The 25,732-nt window shown below is 47.4% G+C and overlaps 1 protein-coding gene and 1 long non-coding RNA gene across 2 annotated transcripts in view; one reads left to right on the top strand and one right to left on the bottom strand.

Moving 5' to 3' along the window:
• Positions 1–22,750, top strand: part of SLC8A2 (solute carrier family 8 member A2) — a 137,594-nt gene extending 114,844 nt beyond the window's left edge. The window contains exons 3-8 of the mRNA XM_083753694.1: positions 3,857–3,960; positions 5,132–5,149; positions 14,321–14,445; positions 15,816–15,915; positions 20,346–20,621; positions 21,915–22,750. Coding sequence (XP_083609820.1) covers positions 3,857–3,960; positions 5,132–5,149; positions 14,321–14,445; positions 15,816–15,915; positions 20,346–20,621; positions 21,915–22,291 — 1,000 coding nt within the window. The 3' untranslated portion in view covers positions 22,292–22,750. The remainder of the gene's footprint in view (positions 1–3,856; positions 3,961–5,131; positions 5,150–14,320; positions 14,446–15,815; positions 15,916–20,345; positions 20,622–21,914) is intronic.
• Positions 1–25,732, bottom strand: part of LOC310851820 — a 626,966-nt gene that overhangs the window by 70,345 nt on the left and 530,889 nt on the right. The window lies entirely within an intron of this gene.

The raw sequence follows: 25,732 nt of genomic DNA, 5'->3' as shown, positions 1-25,732 counted from the left end.
TGGGGCTCAAACCCACGACCCTGAGATTAAGCTGGGACCTTCTCCATGCGGAATGGATGCTCTGTCCCTGAGCTACAGCATTGACCAAATAATAATAACAATATAATAATAAAATTTTATTTATAACCTGCCATCCCCAGCTGAAGCCGGGCTCAGAGCGGTTAACAACAATAAAAGTAACACAACGTTCTAAAATCAATTCATTTTAAAATCAATTCAAAATCAAATTAATGGCAAACATTGGGCTAGAGTGCTATGAGGATTACAGAAGGAGAGAGGGGGTCAGGCTGTGCCTTGGCCAAAGGCCTGGTGGAACAGCTCTGTCTTGCAGGCCCTGCAGAAAGATGCCAAGTCCCGCAGGGCCCTAGTCTCTTGTGACAGAGCGTTCCACCAGATTGGGGCCACTGCTGAAAAAGCCCTGGCTCTGGCTGAGGCCAGCCTAACCTCCCTGTGGCCCGGGACCTCCAAGATGTTTTTGTTTGAAGACCGTAAGGTCCTCCGTGGGACATACCAGGAGAGACAGTCCCATAGGTACGAGGGTCCTAGGCCATGTAGGGCTTTAAAGGTTAAAACCAGCACCTTAAACCTGATCCTGTACTCCACCGGGAGCCAGTGGAGCTGGTATAGCACCGGGTGAATGTGATCCCGCTCCTTCCCTCCCTCTCTCCTCCTCGTCCTGCCTCTCCAGTTGGTTTCTGATGTCGTCACTCTGCCCATCTGCCAGGGTCTGATAGAGGAGAGGAGAGAATAGCAGGGAAGGATCCCTGCCTCTCCTTCCCCCCCCCCCAAGCGATGTGATCTTCCCCTAATCTGGCTGCCAGCAGATACCTAACCTGCCAGAGAAGCACCCACTCTTTGGAACGAGTCGGGAGAGGGAGGAGGATGCGAAACCCGGAGAGGGTGGTCTGATGAGAGCATTTATGCACCACAAAACACACCATGGAAACCAAGGCTGGAAGGAAATGTTTTCTTCTTGTGCACTTGAAAGATAAAAAGGGTTTGCAAAATGGGGGTCTTCGGGAGCTTTTTCAGGGGCTCCTGGCTTTATTTACACTGCAGGCGCAGAGAGGGGGGGGACTTTTTCAGCCTTGAGGAACTACAAAGTAAAAATTTTGCTTGGTACAGCTCAGTACAGTGACTCCTTGGTTTACAACCATAATCTGTTCCGGAGGTCCGTTTGTAAACCAAAACAGGTTGTAACCCAAGGCGTGCTTTTGCCAATGGGGCCTCCCCCCCAAATTTGTTCGTAATCCGAAAAAAATGGGTTGTAATCCAAAAATGTTTGCAAACCGGGACACGCACTTCTGGGTTTGATGTGTTTGCAATCCAAACTGTATGCAAACCAAGGTACCACTGTATTGTCACTACTGACTTCCAGTGGGATACTTCTCTCTCTCTCTCTTGCCTGTTGTTGGCATCCATCTGTCTTGGGAGACAATGGAGGACTGTGCCTATGGGGGTGAGTCAAACCATTGGAGAGTTTCAGTGCCTGCTGTGGCTGTAGAGACTGATGCAAGAGAGACATGTTTTGTTGCAGCTGGGGCAGAGGAAGGCATTCAGTTGTGCTGCTGCAGATGTACCACGACATTTATTCTCTCTGCATTCCTCCTCATTGCTCCTCTGGTCACTGCTATGAATGCATGTTCTATCTGTCATCTATCTATCATCTATCATCTATCTATCTATATCTATCTATCTATCTATCTATCTATCTATCTATCTATCTATCTATCATCTATCATCTATCTATCTATCTATCTATCTATCTATCTATCTATCTATCTATCTATCATCTATCATCTATCATCTATCTAATCTATCTATCTATCATCTATCTATATCTATCTATCTATCTATCTATCTATCTATCTATCTATCTATCTATCTATCTATCTCTATCTATCTATCTATCTATCTATCTATCTATCTATCATCTATCTATCTATCTATCTATCTATCTATCTATCTATCTATCTATCATCTATCTATCTATCTATCTATCTATCTATCTATCATCTATCATCTATCTATCTAATCTATCATCTATCTAATCTATCTATCTATCACCTATCTATCTATCTATCTATCTATCTATCTATCTATCTATCATCTCTCTCTCTCTCTCTCTCTCTCTCTCTCTCTCTCTATCATCTATCTATCTATCTATCTATCTATCTATCTATATCTATCATCTATCTAATCTATCTATCTATCTATCATCTATCTATCTATATCTATCATCTATCTAATCTATCTATCTATCTATCTATCTATCTATCTATCTATCATCTATCTATCTATCTATCTATCTATCTATCTATATCTATCTATATCTCTATCTATCTATATCTATCTATCTATCTATCTATCTATCTATCTATCTATCTATCTATCTATCATCTATCTATCTATCTATCTATCTATCTATCTATCTATCATCTATCTATCTATCTATCTATCTATCTATCTATCTATCTATCATCTATCCATCTATCTATCATCTATCTATCATCTATCTATCTATCTATCTATCTATCTATCTATCTATCTATCTATCATCTATCTATCATCTATCTATCTATCTATCTATCTATCTATCTATCTATCTATCTATCATCTATCTCTATCTTTCTATCTTGGCAGGTCTTTCCTTCTGCATCCCTAAAAGGAGATCACAGACCTGGAAAAGTTGCAAAGGGGTGGGGGAGGGGAGGCAGTAAAAGGTTTTGCATAAAGTTGCAAAAAGTGATCAGGGGGCTGAATCCATTCCCCTACGAGGAAAGCTTACAACATTTGGGGAGTTTTAGTCGGGGGATAATGAATAAAGGATCGGAACATGATAGAGCTTTATAAAATGACACATGGCCTAGAGAAAAAGGGAACAGAGAGATGCTTTCTCTCTCCGCTCCCATCATACTGCTTCAGCTGAGGTTCCTGTGATGCAGAGGGTTGGGCTAGATGACCCTCAGGGTCCCTTCCAACTCTTCGGTTTTATGATTCTATGATACTGGAACCCAGGGCCATCTGACAAAACTCACTGGCAAGAGATTCAGAGGAAACGAAGTGCTTCTTCACTCATCAGCACGCCATTTACCTCTGGAACTGGCTGCTGCAGGACACAGAGATGGCCACTAACTCAGATGGCCATAAAAGAGGACTGGACAAATTCATTGAGGGCAAGGCCTTTTGGTAGGGACGCGGGTGGCGCTGTGGGTAAAAGCCTCAGCGCCTAGGACTTGCCGATCGCATGGTCGGCGGTTCGAATCCCCGCGGCGGGATGCGCTTCCGTCGTTCGGTCCCAGCGCCTGCCAACCTAGCAGTTTGAAAGCACCCCTAAGTGCAAGTAGATAAATAGGTACCGCTTTCTAGCAGGAAGGTAAACGGCGTTCCGTGTGCTGCGCTGGCTTGCTAGATGCAGCTTGTCACGCTGGCCACATGACCCGGAAGTGTCTTCAGACAGCGCTGGCTCCCGGCCTCTAGAGTGAGATGAGCGCACAACCCTAGAGTCTGGCAAGACTGGCCCGTATGGGCAGGGGTACCTTTACCTTTTATTCATGATGGCTGAGCTGCGCCTCCACCCTCAGAGGAAGCCTGTCTCTGAATGCCAGTTGCAGGGGGATCACAAGTTGAGAGAGTTCTGTTGCACCCAGGTGACCTGGTTCTGGGCTTCCCATGGACACCTGGTTGGAACTGGAGGTTAGGATGTTGGCGTAGATGGGTGCTTCAGCCTGATCCTGCAGGGCTGAATCTCTTTGCGGGGATATCTGGGCATGTGGTTTGCAACCTCAGTGTCCTTTAAGCTCTTCCCAATGAAGATTTTAATGCTTTCTCTCCCCTCTCACCCTTCCTTCTCCAGGAAATCCCTTTACGTGAAAATTGTGGATGTTGAAGAATATGAGAAGAAGGACAGCTTCTTCATAGAGCTGGGACAGCCACGCTGGTTGAAAAGGGGCATATCAGGTAGGTGGCTATGGGGTGGGGAGAACACCTTTCAAATACTGGAGGTGTCATCGTGAAAACTGGGGAGTGATGTTCCTCTGGAGATGGTCATCAATGGTGGAGGAGCATCCCTAGAGGACCATCTGCCTCCCACCTTCCCCTATAGCACAGGGGAGGCACCTCAGGCCCTGAACCTATTGCTATGGGGCCCCCACCTCCATATCCTGGTCCCTGTTCAGTTTGGTTTGAGGGGGCTAAATGTTCTAAGCAGGCCACCTGAACTGGGACACAGCCTTGCAAAACTGCCACCAGCGGCATTTAGCTTTTGGTTTTGCTGCTTGCTGTTGGTTTTGTACTTGTAAAGCGCTTATAGAAGCTGTGTTGGCAGATAAGCAGCATATAAATAAGTAAATAACTGCTAACGATAGCAGCTTTGGGATTTTGGAGAGGCTCTAAGGGTGAGGCTCCCCCACGATTCCAACTTGGGACCTCTTAATCTTGAAGACCAGGGGAGGCGAAAAGTTAAAAGGGTAAAGGTAAAGGGACCCCTGACCATTAGGTCCAGTCGTGGCTGACTCTGGGGTTGCGGCGCTCATCTCGCTTTATTGGCCGAGGGAGCTGGCGTACAGCTTCTGGGTCATGTGGCCAGCATGACTAAGCCGCTTCTGGCGAACCAGAGCAGCGCACGGAAACGCCGTTTACCTTCCCGCCGAAGTGGTACCTATTTATCTACTTGCACTTTGGCGTGCTTTCGAAACTGCTAGGTTGGCAGGAGCAGGGACCGAGCAACGGGAGCTCACCCTGTCGCGGGGATTTGAACTGCCGACCTTCTGATCGGCAAGTTCTAGGCTACCCACAGCGCCACCCGCGTCCCTGGTGAAAAGCTACTCTTGTGGAAAAACGGAAAATGATGGTGCTGTTGGAGCAGCAGAGCCTTTCGGCAGGCCTGGAGCCTCAGTAAACACCCAGCCTTGGCTCTGCCTGGTGCCATCCCTAGAGGCGCCTAGCAGTTGCTTAGAACGAGAAGGTTGCTTTGAGCACGAAATCCCTGCTGTATTGCCTTTGATGGGGTGGGGCTGGCTCCCCAGCCATTCCATTCCCTGGTGGCTGTTCCTTCAGATCACAAATCCTTCTGTCTCTTTACTGACGACCTGCGTAATTTCTCTCTTTCTCTCTGTTTCCTTTGTCGCAGCCCTTTTGCTAAACCAAGGTAAGCTCTCCCTGCTTGCTCTCCCTTTTTCTTTAACCTCCGACTGGTTCTGCCTTCACAAATCCAGCTCACACTTAACCCATCTGTTCTCTCCATCTGCTCTGAACATCTCATGGGCACAAACTTTCCAGCACCTAAGGTGCAGGGCATTTACTACGCCCATTGTACAGATGGAGCAACTTCGCCCCAAAGTATCGGGCAGGCAAATCCTATGCTTAGAAGTAATTTCCGATGAATTCACTTGGGCTCACAGTGCCCAAGGAAATGGATAAAACAGTGGTTTTCAACCGGTGTGCTGTGGTGCCTTGAATGATGGTCAGGGGTGCCATGGGCAACCCTGGCCTCTGTCCCTCTTACCTTCCCTCTCTCCTCTGATGCCCTCTTGTGTCTCCACCTCCCAAAGGCTTGCACAGCTGTTTGTTGCAGCAGCCCTGGCTATAAGCTCCCTAGGCGAATGGTTCCTCTGGGGCTGGCTAGGGGGTGCTTCCCAGACCCTTGTGGGGCAATGTGAGGAGATATCTGTTGGGATGCTGCCGGGGAGACGGGGGCACTTAGCAGGCCCCCCAGCTGGCTCCAGCCACCGGCGGGCAGCTGGGCGAACACTGGTACAGCATCAATCAGCGACACGAGCCTCAGATACGTTTAGAGACTCTGCATGCTCTTACCAGCAGAGTGAATAAATCCTCACAACAGAAGTGGCGGACAGAGTCATGTGTGAGCATTATTTACAACAATTTATTCAGCATAGTTCAAGAACAAAGGAAAAACATGTCTGCTTCCCTTCGTCTCCAAGCAAAACAGCAATAGCAAAAGCAATATACCAAAGGAAGTTCCCAGCAAGTGCTGGAAGTAAACAGTCATGTGACGCACAACAGTCATTCCTGTTCCCTTTTAAGGTGGAACGGAACTATATCCTAACAACACCTCTCTTTGGGGCGGGGGGGGGGCAGTTCAGAGACCAAGGGCAGCAGCTGCAGCTGCCCAGAGGACCCCCAAGTCGAGGGGAGGAGGCTGAGGGAACCCTCCACAAGGGAGGGTGTTTGAAAAAGTGCGAGAGGCTGCCAGCTCTGCAGGAAAGGGGTGACATAAGTGGGCTCCTGAGCCCCACAGGGGTGCCGCAGAAAGAATGTAGTCAGTCAAGGGAGCCGTGGACTCAAAAAGGTTATGCAGAGATAGAAATTTTATTACAAGGTGTCTTTTCCCCAAGTTTCATTTGCAAAAATAAAATAAAATAATGAATTAGAAAATGGAACTTCACTGGGCATTCCACAAAGTGTCGTGTTCTGCTTTGACACAGGGCCCTCCAGATGTTGTTGGATTCCACCTCCCATTATCCACAGCCAGTGTGACTAATGGTTAGTGATGCTGGGAACAGTATTTTAGCAATATCTGGAGGGTTCCCTTTCCCTGGGTCAAGGTATGTGCAAAGACATGGATATTACAATTTTCGCACATGACTCTGTTGTACACAGACTAGACACATAATTGCAGTGCGTGCAATACTTGTACATGCCACTTCCAGCTGGTTATGGGATCGAAAGGGGACCACAAGGGTCATCTAGTCCAACCCTCTGCAATGCAGAAATGGTTGGGGGTTGGACTCGATGGCCCTTGTGGTCTCTTCCAACTCCATGATTCTATGAAGAGTGCCTGACAGAGGGGCATCCGACCTCTTGTTCAGAAACCTCCCATGAAAGAGAGTTGACTGCCTTTTGTTACTGCTCCTCATGCAAGCTAAGTAAGAATATATAAATACACAAGAACTGCCTTGCAGGTCCAGGCCATAATATCCACTTTGGCCATCTTGCAATTTCCAGAAGACACCTCTAGAATCTCACAAGTGGGGCACGAAGGAGGTGTTTTTGTTCTTTGTCCCCAGCAGCTGGTATTCAAAGGTATACTGCCTTTAAACATGGAGGTTCTGTAACCGCTAGTTATTGGTAAATCTCTCCTGTAGCCCCAATGCTTTCCCCCCACACGAATGTATGGGGCATGGATCCTTATGTGTTGTGTCTTGGACATGAATCCAAAGGGATTGGGTACTTGCTCTTTAGACGAATCTTAAGGACAAAATATCTGAGGACTTGTGAGGAACGCTAAAATGGTTTCACTATGGCTGGCAAAAAAAATTGTAATTAAATTTTTTTTTAAAAAAACCCAGTTTGCTACTGGATTTTGTCCACTGCAAAATTCAATGCAAATTTGTTGATTTCCTCCGGTGGGGAAATCTAGAGAATTTCGAGGAAAGCAAAACAACAACAACACAGAGGTGTGTGTGTGTTTGCTTCTCTGGTGCAATGGAATTGCATATCGAATGGTGATTTGGTGTGAGATCAGGTTACCAGACGTCCCCGTTTCCTGGGGACAACAGTCCCTGGATTTACAAATCCATTTATTTAGTAGGAAGTTTAAAGGTGTCCCCTGGATTCATGGGGAGGAGGGGGAATCTGGTAACCTTAGTGTGAGAAAGGGAGATATCCTGTTCCTGTGGTCTTTCCCTGCAGCAGTGTGCAGATTCCCCGAGGCAGGCGATGGAGTTGGCAGATGAGGTATAGCCTTCTATTAAACAGCTGTGGCTGGGAGAGGGAGCACTTTGCGGGGGCGAGGGAATGCCACGGGAGAGGGTGCGTGGGAGAAAGTGTGTATGCGTACGCGTTAGCCATGTTCTGGGGAGAGAGGCAGTGAGTGGGAGAGAAACTATATGCTTGGGAAGAGATTGAGATGAAAATGTGTGCTTTGATGAGAGGGAGGGGGAGAGAGAGAGAAATCTTACTTGCCCAAAACATAGCTGTCAACTTACAGATTTGAAAATAAGGGACCAGCAGCCTTGAAAATAAGGGATCAACAATTACTTTGATAAAATACATATTTTGTTGGGTGCAAATGGCTTTAGATACCTATTAGGTCCGAAATTACCGAAATTACCATATAGCATATATTCAACATAAAAAAACAGCAACAATTTGTTGTTGACAAAGGACAGCTGGACATAGAAAGGGCCCCATTACCTTCAGTAGCTTATTTAAGGGACATCATCAATAAGGGACAGCAGCGGGACATGGCGCTGGGATAAGGGACTGTCCCGCCAAATAAGGGACGCTTGACAGCTATGGCCCAAAACAACACTCTGTCGTCTTCTTCTGGAGGAGAGAAGAACAGGTGCATGGAACAGGTTGTGGGGTACATGGGGTCACCAGGACATGTTGGCTGGGGTTGGGGCTTTTTTAGAAGAAGAAGAAGCAGAAGAAGAGGAATAAATTTTATTTATACCCTGCCCTCCCCAGCCAAAGCTGGGCTCAGGGTGGCTAACATCAATAAAATCACAGTAAAAACATAATAAGAAGAAAAAGAAAGGAAAAAAAACCCAATTTAAAATACAGGTTAAAATGCAATTTATAATGCAGCCTCAAAGTCAAAACCATAAGGGGAGGGTTAAACAGAAGGGTCAGACTGAGTCCAAACCAAAGGCCAGGCAGAACAGCTCTGTCTTGCAGGCCCTGCAGAAAGATGTCAAGTCCCACAGGGCCCTAGTCTCTTGTGACAGACAGTATCTTGGGTTCCGCGTTGTTTGAGTACCAAGGCATTTGAGAACCAAGGTACCACTGTATGCAAAACAAGTGGCAGCATATCATTTGCGTAGTTCACTGCGCTTGCAGGATCCTGCCTTTTCTCTCTGTGCCGAATTTTGGTGAGGTTTCCTCCCCCTTCCTTTCTAGCACGGGGTATGTATTGCCATGTGATTTGAACGCACTGCCCTGACAATTTAACATATTGTCAGTGGGGATCATTCTGGCATTCGGATGAGGGTGAAACAGCAACTGTGGTTGAGTAGGCTAGAACGGAGGTTCCTATCTTGGAAATTATCCATTGCCCAAGTGAACAAAGCCAAGACGCCCGGGAAAGGAAGCAAAAGTGGTCCGGACTCCAGGATTCTGTTACTTCGAGGCATTAATGCAAAATTGCATGTTGCGATTTTTCTCTATGACAGATGTTTCAGGCCCAACAGGAGTTGCACTCCAGAAACATTTCCACTAGGTTGGAAACATAGCTGTCAACCATCCCTTATTTGGCGGGAAAGGCCCTTATCAAAGCTCCGTGTCCCGCTGCTATCCCTTATTGATGATGTCCCTTAAATTCCCCTGGTTTCAAAGGAAGCAGCTCCTCTCCCTCCCTCCCTGCCGGCCAGGGAGGAGGGAGGCTTCAACTGTATTGCTCACCCAATAAGGAGTCTAAGAACGACTGGGGGGTGGAGCTTGCATGTCTTGTGCCGATCAAATCGGCCGCGTTGCCTGGGGACTCGCCTTTGCTCAGTGGTTCCCAGCGGAGAGGTGACAGTGGTTTTCCTTGCTGCATCCCCTTTGCCGGGTTGCTGCGCTGTGGGAACCACCGCTTGAGGCTTCGTTTGGCTGCTGGCTGGGCTTTCTGCCTTTGGCTCGGAGGGGCTCAGAAGTTCAACATACCTGAGAGCTAGTGTGGTGTAGTGGTTAAGAGCGGTAGTCTTGTAATCTGGGGCACCGGGTTCGAGTCTCCGCTCCTCCACCTGCAGCTGCTGGGTGACCTTGGGCCAGTCACACTTCTCTGAAGTCTCTCAGCCCCACTCACCTCACAGAGTGTTTGTTGTGGGGGAGGAAGGGAAAGGAGAATGTTAGCCGCTTTGAGACTCCTGAAGGGGAGTGAAAGGCGGGATATCAAATCCAAACTCTTCTTCTAAAAAAATAAAATAAAAAAAAAGAAGTTGAACATACCTGTGCTCTGAAAATCCCTCATTTTGGCTGCTGATCCCTTATTACCGAGGCTGCTGGTCCCTTATTTTCAAATCTGTAAGTTGACAGCTATGGTTGGAAATCTCTGCTCTAGAAAAAGCGAAACAAAAACCCACAAATCCCCACACAGAGAAAGCTTGCTCTTCAAGGCGAAGTATATAAAGCAGGTTCTCCCCCTGATGAGCTATTTTTCTACATTAAGGGTAATATTCCTTCCCCACCACCACCCAGGAACCAATGTCCAAGCAAGTCATTTGCCCATCTGAAGCTTGAAACCCCAGACGCCAGGAAAAAAAGATTACCACTTTTGTTCTGCAGGGTTTATAAACCAGCAGTTGGCGTTTGAGAATCCAGGATTCAAAAAATGAAGAGTATATTTTTATACGCACAGTGGCAGCAAGTGTTCTTATCGCTACAAAGTGGAAGAGTGATGAAATCCCCTCCACCCAATAAAAATGGATCCAGATTTTGCGGAGCTAAATAGTATATCAGAAAAAATAAAGAGCAAACCAAAACAGGAGTTTATTTCAAAATGGGAAATCTTCAAAGTTTATTTGAAAAACAATTGCAGTAGTTTAAACTCTGTCGCAGCATTTGAATAACTTTAGTAGTAGATTTAAGAAAGGTATGAAACTTAATATATATCAATAATTAGTTAATTTAAGATAAAAATGTTTTTTGGCAACAAATAATAGATAATTGAAACAAGGAATGGATGGGGGTTGAAACTATAGTCCAAGGACCGCTTTTTGCTTTATTGATTTGTAACTAATATTGTCTTTATCATTGTTTTGTTTGTATTCTTGTCTTTTTTATCCCTTTCTTGAGTATCAATTAAAAAAGAGAGAGAGAATCTAGGATCTAGGAAGAGGTCTGTTTGGAGAGGGCTGGTTGCCCGCGGAAGCCAGAATATTTCTCAGGGGACTGGGGGAGGCAGAAATTCGTTCCATTTCCCTGTGCTGCCACTGGCCATTTCAACGCCAGGTGAAGCTCTCAGTTCTGCACCTCATTATCCCAAATGAATCAGTATTTGGGTGTGTGGAGGATAAAGGTAAAGGTAAATGGACCCCTGACCATTAGGTCCAGTCGTGGCCGACTCTGGGGTTGCGGCACTCATCTCGCTTTATTGGCTGAGGGAGCCGGCGTACAGCTTCCGGGTCATGAGGCCAGCATGACTAAGCCGCTTCTGCGAACCAGAGCAGCGCACGGAAATGCCGTTTACCTTACCGCCGGAGCGGTATCTATTTATCTACTTGCACTTTGATGTGCTTTCAAACTGCTAGGTTGGCAGGAGCAGGGACTGAGCAACGGGAGCTCACCCCGTCGCGAGGATTCGAACCGCCGACCTTCTGATCGGCAAGTCCTAGGCTCTGTGATTTAACCCACAGCGCCACCCGTGTCTTTGCATGGAGGATACTTCTACCCAAATCCTCACTACTCAGGTAGACTGCTCCTGCCCAGAAGGTGTTGTGTTGAAAAAAGGAAAAAAACGAATGTCTGCTGGTTGCTGTTGCACCATCCAAATTTTCCAGGTCCCCTCCCCCTCCACATCCTAGCAGTTCTCTGTGGCTGAATCCTAGCGGTTCTACTATGTTAGGCTGTGCAGGACCAGTGAGGAACGGCACCTGCTGCCTGGCCTGCTGCCCTCACTAAGCCTCTGAGCAAGATGATATTCTTTTTTCATCTTCTATCCCTCAAACAGGCGGAGTGATCCCAGGCCAAGAAGAAACCCTTTTGTGATTTAATGTTGCATTAATAGCAGCTAATTATACCCCTCTCTAGGTTATGGCCAAAGGCAGGTTGCACCTTTATTATGTTCTCAAAGGCTCGAGAACAGGGGTAGCCAGCACGGCGCCCTCCATAGGTTGGACTACAATTCCCATTATCTCCAATCAGGTTGGCCACACCTTCTACAGAAGCCTGTGGGTACACACAGTGGTACCTTGGGTTACAGACGCTTCAGGTTACAGACTCTGAAATAGTCTCCGCTAACCCAGAAATAGTGCTTCTTACAGACTCTGAAATAGACTCCGCTAACCCAGAAATAGTGCTTCAGGTTAAGAACTTTGCTTCAGGATGAGAACAGAAATCGTGCTCCGGCGGCGCGGCGGCAGCAGGAGGCCCCATTAGCTAAAGTGGTGCTTCAGGTTAAGAACGGACCTCCGGAATGAATTAAGTACTTAACCCGAGGTACCACTGTATGTGTGTGTGTGTGTGTGTGTGTGTGTGTGTGTGTATACACATGACTATGCAGAGCTGACAAAAGAAACTAACAGCAAAAACAAGAAAAGAAAAATATGATCATCAGACGAAATCCCGATCAGGATTTGAATTATGACCAGCCGTAGAAGATTGATAATATATGAAATAGAAGGGTATGTCTCCGCTGAAATGTTTAGCAGAATGCAGTATGTAAATGGGATGGGATTAAGAACAGCGTAGAGAAAAAGACAGGAAGTCAAAGTTTAAAGAGAAATGTATAACAAATTTGGAATCTGGAATCAGTGCATTTTCTCAGGAGGTACTCAGGGCACGCAGTACCGGCACCTATTTTGTTGTTTAAAAGTGTGGCACTTACTGGAGCAACTTCGTGGCACCTATTTTTCTAAAAAGAAAGAAAAGCACTGTCTAGAATATATATGGCAAGATTTTAAAGTTTAATAAAAACTGGGCTCCAAAATCTCAAGCCTATTGTCAACAGTGAAAGTTGCAAGAGCAAAATACAGAACCTCCATGTATAAGAGCAGTATATCTCTGGGTAGCAAAAGCTGGTTGACTCGGCTCACTTCCTGGAGGACCAGTTGCTATATCTTCAGCTTAGCCTACCCCAGAGGCTTGTTGTGAGGATGGTGAAACTTGCAGGATGGAAAGGGATGCTCCTTCGCTAGAGGAGTCTTGGTTGACCACAAACTTGACATGAGCCAACAGTGTGACGCGGCAGCTAAAAAAGCCAATGCAATTCTGGGCTGCATCAATAGGAGTATAGCATCTAGATCAAGGGAAGTAATAGTGCCACTGTATTCTGCTCTGGTCAGACCTCACCTGGAGTACTGTGTCCAGTTCTGGGCACCACAGTTCAAGAAGGACACTGACAAACTGGAACGTGTCCAGAGGAGGGCAACCAAAATGGTCAAAGGCCTGGAAACGATGCCTTATGAGGAACGGCTAAGGGAGCTGGGCATGTTTAGCCTGGAGAAGAGGAGGTTAAGGGGTGATATGATAGCCATGTTCAAATATATAAAAGGATGTCACATAGAGGAGGGAGAAAGGTTGTTTTCTGCTGCTCCAGAGAAGCGGACACGGAGCAATGGATCCAAACTACAAGAAAGAAGATTCCACCTAAACATTAGGAAGAACTTCCTGACAGTGAGAGCTGTTCGACAGTGGAATTTGCTGCCAAGGAGTGTGGTGGAGTCTCCTTCTTTGGAGGTCTTTAAGCAGAGGCTTGACAACCATATGTCAGGAGTGCTCTGATGGTGTTTCCTGCTTGGCAGGGGGTTGGACTCGATGGCCCTTGTGGTCTCTTCCAACTCTATGATTCTATTCTATGATTCTAGGTTTTTAAGCGGGGAGGGTATGGCCGCCAATCAGAGATGCTGCGGCGGTGTGCTCCCTCCTGTTGGCAGGAGGGTCAGACTAGATGGCCTTTGGAGGTGCCCCGCTTACGATTCTGTTGCTATCTGTGCACCACCTCGTGAAGCTGGAATATCAGTGTACAGTGGTACCTTGGTTCTCCATTCCAGAAGTCTGTTCCGAAACCAAAGTGTTCCAAAACCAAGGCGCGCTTTCCCATAGAAAGGAATGCAAAATGGATTAATCCATTCCAGACTTTTAAAATCAACCCCTAAAACAGCAATTTAACATGAATTTCACTACCTAACGAGACCACTGATCCATAAAATGAAAGCAATAATCAATGCACTGTACTATAAAATAAATAAGACAGTATTGTAGATGATAAAAATTACAATTATTTTTTTCTTACCTGCACTGATGATTATTATTATTATTGGATGGGGGGCTTTTATCCCTTTCCACAGTCAATCAATCAATCAATCAATCAATCAATCAATCAGTAGCTGAACTGGGTTCCACACAGTCACAAAAACAAATGAACCGAAAAACCCTCAAAAACAAAAACGCAAAATAAATAGCAAAAGCGCGGAACTTAATCTGTTCCGGAAGTCCTTTTTGACTTCCGAAATGTTTGAAAACCAAGGCGCAACTTCTGATTGCAGGCGCCCCAGAAACAATAGCCGACAGCTGCATTGGATGTTCGGCTTCTGAAAAACGTTTGAAAACCAGAACACACACTTCCGGGTTTTTGGCGTTTGAGAACCAAGGTGTTTGAGTACCAAGGTACCGCTCTAGTCTCTTCTTCCTTATGCCATGTTTTCCCCTGACTTAGTGGATGCTGACAAGAAGCTCTCGGCCGAGGAAGAGGAAGCCCGGCGGATCGCTGAGATGGGGAAACCGGTCCTGGGGGAAAACTGCCGCCTGGAAGTGATCATTGAGGAATCCTACGATTTCAAGGTAAGGAGGGGGACACGGCAGGTGCCTTGCCCAGCCTTGAGTCCCAGCCCTTCACACCTGTGTGGCGTCGTGGTTAGAGCGTGGTTAGAGGGAGGCCAGGGTTCGAATCATCACTTGGCCACAAAGTTCACCAGGTGACCTTGGGGGCCAATCACCACCTCTCAGTCCAACCTTACAGGGTTGTTGTTGTTGTGGGGATTAAAGGAGGAGGGATTCAGATGCATTAAATAAATAACAACAATCAAGCGACATAAAAAGGTTTCGCTGGATCTTGATTTTGGTTTTGCATTTGTATGGCGCTTTTGCAGCTCAAAGTGGCTCACAATACTAACATGAAACATTCTACTCTTACCACTGTGCTATTCATAAATGCCAAATTATATTATTATTTAATAATAGTTAAATGATGATACAGTGGTACCTCTGGATGCGAACGGGATCTGTTCCGGAGCCCCGTTCGCACCCAGAAGTGAACGCAACCCACGTCTGCGGGTCGCAATTTGCCGCTTCTGCGCATGCACGCAGCGTCGTTATGAGCGTCTGCGCATGCGCGAGCGGCGAAACCCAGAAGTAACGCGCTCCAATACTTCCGAGTCGCTGCAGCGCGCAACCCCAAAAATACTTATCCCTAAGCTACTTCAACCCGAGATATGACGGTATTATTTACTACCACAATATACCGTATTTTTTGCTCTATAAGACTCACTTTTTCCCTCCTAAAAAGTAAGGGGAAATGTGTGTGCGTCTTATGGAGCGAATGCAGGCTGCGCAGCTATCTCAGAAGCCAGAACAGCAAGAGGGATTGCTGCTTTCGCTGCGCAGCAATCCCTCTTGCTGTTCTGGCTTCTGAGATTCGGAATATTTTTTTTCTTGTTTTCCTCCTCCAAAAACTAGGTGCGTCTTGTGGTCTGGTGTGCCTTATAGAGCGAAAAATACGGTAGATTTTGTTGTTGTTTTTATGCGTGAAGGACTGAATTTAAGACTGATGAAACCACTACTGACACTGCTCCCCCAAAACGCCACCTGCCCTAGACTTTTAGAGCAGTATCGTACCACAGTCATGGCTTCCTGTGGAGAATCCTGGAAACTGTAGTTTTTAAGGGTGCAGAGAGCTGTTAGGAGACACACACACAAATACCGCATTCCCCCTCATGGAGCTACAATTCCCAGAGTTCCCCAGGAATTGGAAAGATGGTTAAACCACTCTGGTAATTGTAGCTCTGAGAGGGGAAGAGGGGGGGTCTTCTAACAATTCTGTGCCGGTAACATGCTACAGTTCCCAGAATTCTCTGGGGGAAGCCATGTCTGCTGAAAATGATATATGCATATCAGGCAGACCTGACTGTGCTTCTGTTGTCCCCCTTCTGTAGAACACGGTGGATAAACTCATCAAGAAGACAAACCTGGCTCTGGTGATTGGCACACACTCCTGGCGGGAACAGTTTCTAGAGGCGATCACCGTGAGTGCAGGTAGGCAGCTCTAACTTGGGGCGATTGAGAGAGGCTGCCCTCGTGAGCTTACCCTGCGATTGTCGCCCAAGGCCCTCTTCTGTGTGTCTGCTCCCCGGGAGGTCCAGAGGGTAGCAATGCACAAGTAGGGCCTTCTCAGTGGTGGCCCCTCGCTTGTGGAAGCTCACCTAGCTCCTGCGGGGAGCTGTCTTGCACATCCGAATCGACTTCGATTGATTTACCTTGCATTACGGAGGTCAATCCTGCTTAGAGATTTTTCCAAAGGATTTGAGGAAGGGTGAAAGGGAAGTCAAAGTTTTTCCTTTGGGGGCGGGGCGAGAAGGGGCAGATTGCTTTGGCTGTGGGTGTCTGTTCCCAAACTGCATGGCTCAACAGCAAATGGGCCTGCCCCATTGCTTCTCCGCCCCCAAGTCCTTTTCCCCCTTCCCCCTCTGCCACCTGCCCTTCTTTTCAACCTCTTCTCCTTCTCCATTCCCCACCATCCCCTCCTAATGGTCATCGCCCTGTACTTTGCAGGGCGAGCGCCATCTGTTGGCAGCCATGCGAACTACAACCTGACGACAACCTTACACAAATGTATGCTAGAGAAGAAATGCAGGGAAAAATACATTAACCTAAACACTGATATAAACGCCTTCTTCTGATGCACTCCCCCCCCCCCCATCAACATCTCTCACCTTCCTAGCCCTCACCAAAGATTCCACACATCCCCCCTGGCTCTCAAAATTCACTTTTTAAAAAAGAAGGGGGAGGGAAAAGGATTCCTCGCGACGCCTTCTGGCCATACCCCTCCTTCACCTCACATAATTAGCTGTGGGAAAGAAAATGGATTTATTTAAATTTTTTTTTTGCACTGATGACTAAGTAAATCTGCCGAAATCTATGATTTTCCTCTCAACCAAGGAGCCTAGAAATTACTTCTTTGGCGACAAATAAATAAAGCACAGGCGTTGCGTAGTTTTGTTGCTGCCCTGAAAATCTCTTTATGGTGACAGCACCCACTATAAAAGCTGTGGGTGGATTTCTTTATTATTATTTTTAATGCTGGGGGTTGGCGGGAATGGACCGGGAGGGAAACAGAAAGAGAAATTATATATTCCCCCTCCCCCGAGTCCTGCACTGCTGTCCAACCACAATGTTCTTTGCTTCAATCTCTCTTCCCTTCACACGGTCAACCAGGCCTCCGCCCGCCACTGACACTCTTTGGTAAGGAAGAAAGAGAGAGAGAAGGAAGGAGACTATTTTGTGCCATAGAATTATAGAATTGTGTAGCTGGAAGGAACCTAATGGCTGTTGATGGATGGCCATCCTGACTCGGCCCCAGACACAATGATCAGATGCTTGGAAGCTGTGGCTGGATGGTTACGTGGGAGCAGGTTGAAGTTAAATCCTTTCCTGGCAGAATCTGAGACCAGGGAGAAGAGTTGGTGGAAGAAGACTGGAGGAAATTTAAAATTTATTTACAGAAACATTGTAAAATTTTTGAATGTTAATGACATTGAAATGAACTGAAGGGGTTCTAGCAACAAGGTTAAAAATAAGATTGGAATGATAAATAGATAAATTAATTGGACATGAATTTGCTGAACTAATTTTCAAAAGGGATACAAAAAAGGGAGATGTGAGGAAGTCAGGAAAATAAGTGAATCAAAGATGAGAAATTAAAAAGAGGGATTTTTGTGTTTTCTTTTAATGTGTTCCCCCCCCCCTTTTTCCTGTTTTTCTTTTTCTTTTTCTCTAAGTTAAATTTTTGTATTTTTTGTATTTTATAACTTTATATTTTTGTGTATGTGTTTTTTCTTTTTTCTGTTTGTTGTTATCCTTAAAATTTAATAAAATATTACTTAAAAAAAAAGAAGTTAAATCCTTTGAAACAGAGGTCCTTTGGCTGGGTTGAGATGATGGGATTGGGGGGGGGCAACTCCCATCTCTTGCGGGGGCGCAATTATTGCCAGCACAGTCTGTTAAGAGTTTGGGTGTAATCTTTGACACCTCCCTTTCCATGGAGGCGCAGATTGCAGCTATAACAAAGGTGGCATTTTTCCATCTCCGCCAAGCTAAGCAGTTGGCTCCTTACCTCTCTCGCCCTGACCTAGCCACAGTGATCCACGCGACGGTCACCTCCAGACTGGATTATTGTAACTCGCTCTACGTGGGGCTGCCCTTGAGACTGACCCAGAAACTCCGGGGGGGGGGGGCAGAATGCCGCAGCGAGACTCCTTACGGGGTCCTCACTGCGAGATCACATTCACCCAGTGCTGTACCAGCTCCACTGGCTCCCGGTGGAGTACAGGGTCAGGTTTAAGGTGCTGGTTTTAAGCAGCCCTATATGGCCTAGGACCCTCGTACCTACGGGACCGCCTCTCCTGGTATGTCCCACAGAGGACCTTACGGTCTTTAAACAAAAACATCTTGAAGGTCCCAGGCCACAGGGAGGTAAGGCTGGCCTCAACCAGAGCCAGGGCTTTTTCGGCCGTGGCCCCGATCTGGTGGAACGCTCTGTCACAAGAGACTAGGGCCCTGTAGGACTGGACATCTTTCCGCAGGGCCTGCAAGACAGAGCTGTTCCACCAGGCCTTTGGCCAAGGCACAGCCTGACCCCCTCGTTTGGTAATGCTCATAGAACTGATTTCCTTCAGAATGGAGAGGTTTGATCTTCTCGCAGTCCATGGGACTCTCAAGAGTCTCCTCCAGCACCAGAATTCAAAAGCATCCATTCTTCGGCGATCAGCCTTCTTGATGGTCCAGCTCTCACTTCCACACATCACTACTGGGAAAACCAGAGCTTTAACTATGTGGACCTTTGTTGGCAAGGTGATGTCTCTGCTTTTTAAGATGCTGTATAGGTTTGCCATTGCTTTTCTCCCAAGAAGCAGGGGTCTTTTAATTTCGTGACTGCTGTCTCCATTACATCATAAAATTACATTATAAAAACACAAAATGCATTATCAAAATGTAAACAGAAACAGCTGAATACACTCTCTGCCCACCAAACGCCAAATAAAACCCAAATAAAAACAGTTAAAGTTTTTTTTTTTTTAAAAAAAAACCCACAATCAAAAAGCAGTTTAAAAGAATGCAAACAGTATTCTCTGCTGGGTGGCAGCAGTGCTTTTGTCGTCTATCAGTCCCTGCCGTAGGCCTGATGGAAGTGAGACAGACAGGACCCTCAAAAATCAGCAGAATGAGGCGTAGATCCCCCAGTCATTATGTGGCATGGCCATGGTGCCCTCTAGTGGCCAACGTGCCTTACAGCACCTTCCAGAATAAACGAGAAGAAAACCTCTTTGAGAAGGACTCAATACAGGTAGGTCGCTTCACCCTTCTGGCATTAACAGCAGCTTGAACTGATGTGGCAAAGCATGCAGGTGTCAAGGGAAATTCTTGCCTCTTTAATTTGCAAAGGTGAATTTGCTGCTGCGAAAGGCCAGACAAGAGAGGCAGCGCGGTGTAGTGGTTAGAGTGTCAGATTAGGACCTGGAAACAGTCTTCAAATCCTCGCCCTGTTTAGGGAAGCTTTTAATGTTTGTTTTTTTGTTTTTCATAAAATATTTATTAAAATTGTCAATAATAATACAATAAAAAGAAAAAGAAAAAATAACAAAAATACAAAAATAAAAATAATTAAAAACACACAGAATTTCCATTACTTATTTTCCTTTAACTTATTTCCCGGACCTCCTCATACCTCCCTTTTTTGTATTCCAATTCCGATTGTTAGTTCAGCAAATCCTTACCATTAAATTTTTACCTGTTTCTAAACCTTTTTTTCCATATTCTCTTAAAGCATTACAGCTGGAAACCACTTAATTTCTATCCAACATCATTCTAACATTCATTAATTTTACAATATTTCTGTAAATAGTCTTTAAATTTCTTCCAATCTTCTTCCGCCGACTCTTCTCCCTGGTCTCGCATTCTGCCAGTCATTTCTGCCAATCCCATATAGTCCATCACCTTCGTCTGCCATTCTTCCAGAGTGGGTAGGTCTTGTGTCTTCCAGTACTTTGCAATGAGTATTCTTGCTGCTGTTGTGGCGTACATAAAGAAAGTTCTATCCTTCTTTGGCACCAATTGGCCGACCATGCCCAGGAGAAAGGCCTCTGGTTTCTTCAGGGAAGCTTTTTAATGTTTGATGTATTACAGTATTTTTTTATTTTTGGGAAGCTGCCCAGATTGGCTGGGGAAGCCCAGCCAGATGGGCGTGGTATAAATAGTAAATTATTATTATTATTATTATTATTATTATTATTATTATTATTATTATTATTATTATTGCCATTTAAATGGGCATCATTTGATTGATTTCAGGGCAGGGCTTACTTGCCCCCCAATATCTTATTCAAGTTGGCACCCCTGTTTGGAGGCCTCCCCCCCCATTTTGGCCCAGAAGCGCCTCTAACTCTCCGTCCCTGCCTCCCTGTCCCTAGGAGATGAGGAAGATGAGGAAGACGGGCGCGAGGAACGCCTCCCCTCCTGCTTCGATTACGTCATGCACTTCCTGACGGTCTTCTGGAAGGTTCTCTTCGCCTGCGTGCCGCCCACCGAGTACTGGAACGGGTGGGCTTGCTTCAGCGTCAGCATCCTGGTCATTGGGGTGCTGACGGCCCTCATCGGAGACCTGGCCTCCCACTTCGGCTGCACCGTCGGCCTCAAGGACTCTGTCAACGCCGTGGTGTTTGTGGCGCTGGGCACCTCCATACCAGGTATTTATCCTTGTTATGTACTGAAGTTCTCACCCTGGGCCAGCAGGGGGATACTGTAGATAGTTTTCACTCAGGTCCACATATGCAAATAAGGGGTTGAAAGTGACGCTCAGTGATTGGATAGTTACAGAAAGTGGTTACTGTTGCGTTGTAGTGGAGCAGGCTGGCTGAACCCTTCAGTTCAGTTCTGTTCTGGCCTGTGAATAAACAAGACCTGTTTGAAGAATCGCTGTGTCGTCTAATATGTTCACCCACAACTTAACAATCCTGAGGGCAGAAAGGGGGCAGGAAGAGTTGCTGCAAGGTGGGCCTCTGAATCCCCAGGGGTGACCAGTGTTCCTATACCCATGCTCAAGAGGTCGACGGTCTTTCGCTCGATCTCTTACGAATGTTTCTGTTGCAAATACGTTCTTACCCTTAACCTGATGCCCCCCAGAAGTTCACACGCAAAGGAAAGGCCGGTTTAGCAACTGACAAACAAGAAACAATAGTATGTGGGTGCTGTTTTCGTACAGCAAATTCGCAACATAAGCAGGCAGTAATTCACACAGTATGCACACCTGATGATCTTGAGAGTCCAAATAGCATCCCTGGCTATTCCCAAAGCCTAGCAGCTGTTTGCCCACGCTAAAGACTCGTCTACAGTTCCCTTTGTCCCATGATTTCTAGGCCCAAGTCCGAGAGGGTCTTCCTTTTGTCCTGCCACTTTTAAACCTGCTCTTTACTGCTGAATTGGAACAAACAGTTTTCTGGGGCTTGACATTTGTTCCTTTTCAGCAGTAAAGAGCAGGTTTCCCCAGGGAAAAACCTAAAATATCACAGGACAAACATAATTGGGGATGAGCCCTAAAAGTGAAGTGAGGACATTTGTGACCTAGGGGGGTGGCCTTCCACCCCAAGGCAAAACCCACAAATAACCGAGAGATGCATTTTAAATAAAAGGACACATTCTATTCATATAAAAACACGCTGATTCCTGGACCATCTGAGGGCCGGATTTAGGAGGCGATTAGGCCGAATCCGGCCCCCGGGCCTTAGTTTGCCTACCCATGGGTAAGACTTTCTTTTCGATTGATCTACTTATTTGCTGCCATGGGGGAGGAAGCTGATTCCCTGAAGCCTGACAAGAGATCAGCCATTTCCTCCCTTGAAGGGGGCACTTGACTGCTGTCGCCCCCTTGTGGCACCAGGGCATCATTGCAGGAGGAGGAGGAGGAGGTGCAGGGGGTGGGGTCCCCCAGGGTTGTCGTCCACCCTCTGTCCCTGCTGACCACGGCTCTCCTCTTCCCACAGACACCTTTGCCAGCAAAGTGGCCGCCCTCCAGGACCAGTGCGCCGACGCCTCCATCGGCAACGTGACTGGGAGCAACGCCGTCAACGTCTTCTTGGGCCTGGGCGTGGCCTGGTCCGTGGCGGCCATTTACTGGGCCTTCCAAGGCAAAAACTTCGAGGTGGAGACGGGCAGCCTGGCCTTCTCCGTCACCCTCTTCACCATCTTCGCCTTCGTCTCCATCAGCGTCCTCATGTACCGCCGCCGGCCGCACATAGGGGGCGAGCTGGGGGGTCCCCGAACCCCCAAAATCCTCACCACTTGCCTCTTCATGGGCCTCTGGCTCGTCTACATCCTCTTCGCCAGCCTCGAGGCCTACTGCCACATCAAGGGCTTCTGAGGACCGCTGGGGTGAACGCGTGGGGTCGGGCTGGGGAGAGATAGCTGGCCGACAGGGGGGCACCCTCTGCTAATAGACGCTCCTGCGGCCTGGTTCCATCACAAGTTTCTGAGCATCATTCCCCACCAGCCAGCCACCCCTCTGAACCACACGGGACAAGGGGGCCCCTTCTCTCCTCACCTCAGGAGCAGTCGCCTGTCCAATGGCTGCTTCCAAAATTTCCAGGCATCTCCAGGCCATATTTGCCCCCCGCCCTTCTCCCACTTGCTCTTCAACCAGGACATTTCTGTTTCTCCACTCTTCGCTCCCCAAGGGGGGTCTGCCATACTCCAGTCCTGGGGTCTTCCCCCCCCCCACTGGAACTAGGGACGCCAAGAGAGAGGGGAGCATGGTGTGTGTGTGTGTGTTTGTGTGTGCGTGCGTGCGTTCTGTTTTTAACACCCAGCTACCGCTGTGTCTGCAATGAAGAAGAAGAGTTTGGATTTGATATCCCGCCTTTCACTCCCTTTAAGGAGTCTCAATGCAGCTAACGTTCTCCTTTCCCTTCCTGCCCCACAACAAACACTCTGTGAGGTGAGTGGGGCTGAGAGACTTCAGAGAAGTGTGACTGGCCCAAGGTCACCCAGCAGCTGCATGTGGAGGAGCGGGGAAGCGAACCCGGTTCCCCAGATTACGAGACTACCGCTCTTAACCACTGCTCCACACTGTCTCTCATTGTGTCTTCTCAAACCCCCTCCTGTGGTTCTTCAGCTCCACGGCACCTAAGACCACAAAACCAGAAGGGACCAGTCACCTTCCTTCCTTCTCTCGCTCCCCCTTCTTGAAGGCGGGCGTGGCGTTTTATGAAGGCCGCTCTCGAGAGGCGAATCCTGCGCCAGCAGTGATGGGATTTTGCCATTTGTTTTCTATCTCTCTCTCTCTTTAAATGATTTTGACGTTCTCAACAGTCGCTTCCGACGTGCTTTGGGAAATGGGTTGGAGTTGTCATCAGCCGGAGACATGTGACAACTGGCTCCACCCCAAATAGAAGGGGACGTTTGACCTCAACCTTCATCCTCCCCACACACTGCCCCCCCCCCGTTCCTGGGATTTTGGAGGGGGGCCAACGGACAAGCAAAATCTCCTGCTGCTTTTTCTACGAGGTCATGTCCACCAAAGTAGTGAACTTCTTTTGGAACAGCGCCATAACTCGCTTTTAACTCCTGTTCTGCTCTCTACGGCGAAAGGTGTTAGAATAAGGGTCTGTACCGCCCTGCTTTTTAAAGGATGGTGACATCCCTGACCTTCTGACTATTAGGACAGGGTCTTCCTCTTCTCCTTTCCTGGAAGGTCTTTCTCCACCACAATGAGAAGAATTTCGCTCTAGGTGGGTGGCTGGGAGAATGGTATAGTTCTCTTTAGGAGTTGTTTTGTACCTTATCTGTGGTGGAATGGCGTGGCACATCACTATGGACGATTCTCTCAGATGGGGGGGGGGGAGGAACCCGATGACCTTCCTTTGAACTATAGGTATGGGTTGTCCTCAGTGATCCACTCATCCCCATGTGATTCTTTCGGAGAAATGTGTGGGATCCAGGAAGGAGGACAGAGAAATTTCAGTGTGCCAGAAATGTAAAAATGATGCTCTTTTGCGGGGGCTGCGGAGGTGATGGGTGGCCTCAGCTACATGCAGAATGTGAATGGAAGCAGGAACATTGCCTTGAGCGAACGCTGTTTCCTTCTGGCCATCTGAATGTGCAGATCAGTGTTTGTAGATCTTACCGCATTTCCCTCTGCGGGCAACTTGAAGGTCTCTTTCTGGAGCAAAAACATTTGCCTAGACCAGGGGTCGGCAACCTAAGGTCCGTGGGCCACAAGCGGCCCGTGGGGGTTGTTTAACTGGATACCCGCTCAGTCAGCTCCCGTGCACCACACTAAACCGATGCAGAGCAGAGTGGGGCTGCCTTCCGCGATGCTAGCCGGCTTCCCATTGGCTGCTGGAAGCTCCTGCAACCAATGGGAAGCTGTGCACACCTCCTCTGCTCCAGAAATAGCTGCGCATGAGTGTGTGCATGCACACACACTCCAGCCCACCGCTGCGTCTACAGGACCATGAACCAGCCCAAACCATAAAAACTTTGCCGATCCCTGGCCCTAGACTTAACATTATGATTCACACTTGGGCATACCAACTCCCTAGTCTACTAGAAATGTCTCGGCTTGTGCTGAGTGCTCATTCCCACCCAGGTATAGCATACAATCGTGCATGCCTATCTGAGACAGAAGAGACTGGAGACCAGCCTTCGCTCAGAACCCATTTTGCAACAGGAAGAGGAAGTGCCGCCATCTTGAAACTGGGAGCGCTGGGCTGCTCCAAGCTTGTGGCTTCCTGAGGAATCTCCCTCTCTTTGAAGAAACCGTTCCCTCTTCTTCGCCTCTTCTAATAACTTTTCTCCACAAAGAGGGAAGCTGTGTTTATGAACACAGATGAGCAAGAGATAAGGGAGGCGCCATCCTCACAAATCTGCTCTCAATGCGGTCGCAGTGCATGCATTTCATTGCCTCTTTGCTTCCCACTCTCTGGGACTATCCTTCTTGCCCTCATGCCCACGGCCATCCCATATGCCAGCCAGATATGGCCAGGCATCCCAGCACCGTGCCTCTGATTAATGGAGTGGGGATTATTTGAACTCTTAGCAAGACTCCGTTCCTTCTCCACCGGAGCTTTGGCATCCAATTTCATCCTTTATCATTGGCTGGTGGACCTCTTTCTAGAAAGCAGATCTGAAACCAGATTCACACTGCCATTGGACAACATTGCCGCCCAATCATACTTGGTCTTAGAGGTTGTCTAGCTTTAAAAACATGGCAGATGATGGGTTTCAATGACTGGCCGAGGAGTGGAGCCAAGGTGGAGGACCAGAAGACTGGCTGTGAGATTGGAAGACACAAGTTTTACTGGTCAACCTGGAAACATGTTAGGCGGTTGGAAACGGCCATCTCAGCCCATCCGTTTGTGCACCGCAAAGCTTCCTGCAGTGTCTCTAGCTCCAGAAATCCCACGTGGTACAGTTCTGTTTCAACCCACTATTTTGAATTGAGCCAGCCCTACCATTAGGTAGAGTGAGGTGGCTGCCTCAGGTGGCAGTTGCTGATGGGCAGGGAGCAGTGTTGTAAGACAGGGCTGTGTTTCCTTTGGGACCTGCCCTGCTGCTGTCAGGTGTGGTGTGGTGTGTGGAATGTTCTATTACCATGTTGAGAGTAAGATCTTCTCTAGGCAGATGGTTTCTTTCTGAGTGTCTTCTGCAACATGCCATCGATGCAACAATAGTGCATTGGTGGTAGCTTTATAATGGACGCACCATTCTGCAGTTTTTCTGCAACGCTTCCTCAAAGTTGCTGCATTATTGCCACCTGAAAGCACAATGAAAGCAGGACAAAAACAAATAAAAAGTTACAGGA

Source organism: Podarcis gaigeae (genome assembly GCF_964106915.1).
Source record: "Podarcis gaigeae genome assembly, chromosome: 8".
Lineage (NCBI taxonomy): Eukaryota > Metazoa > Chordata > Lepidosauria > Squamata > Lacertidae > Podarcis > Podarcis gaigeae.
Note: the sequence above shows the minus strand (reverse complement) of the source record. Positions and strands in the feature narration are given on the sequence as shown.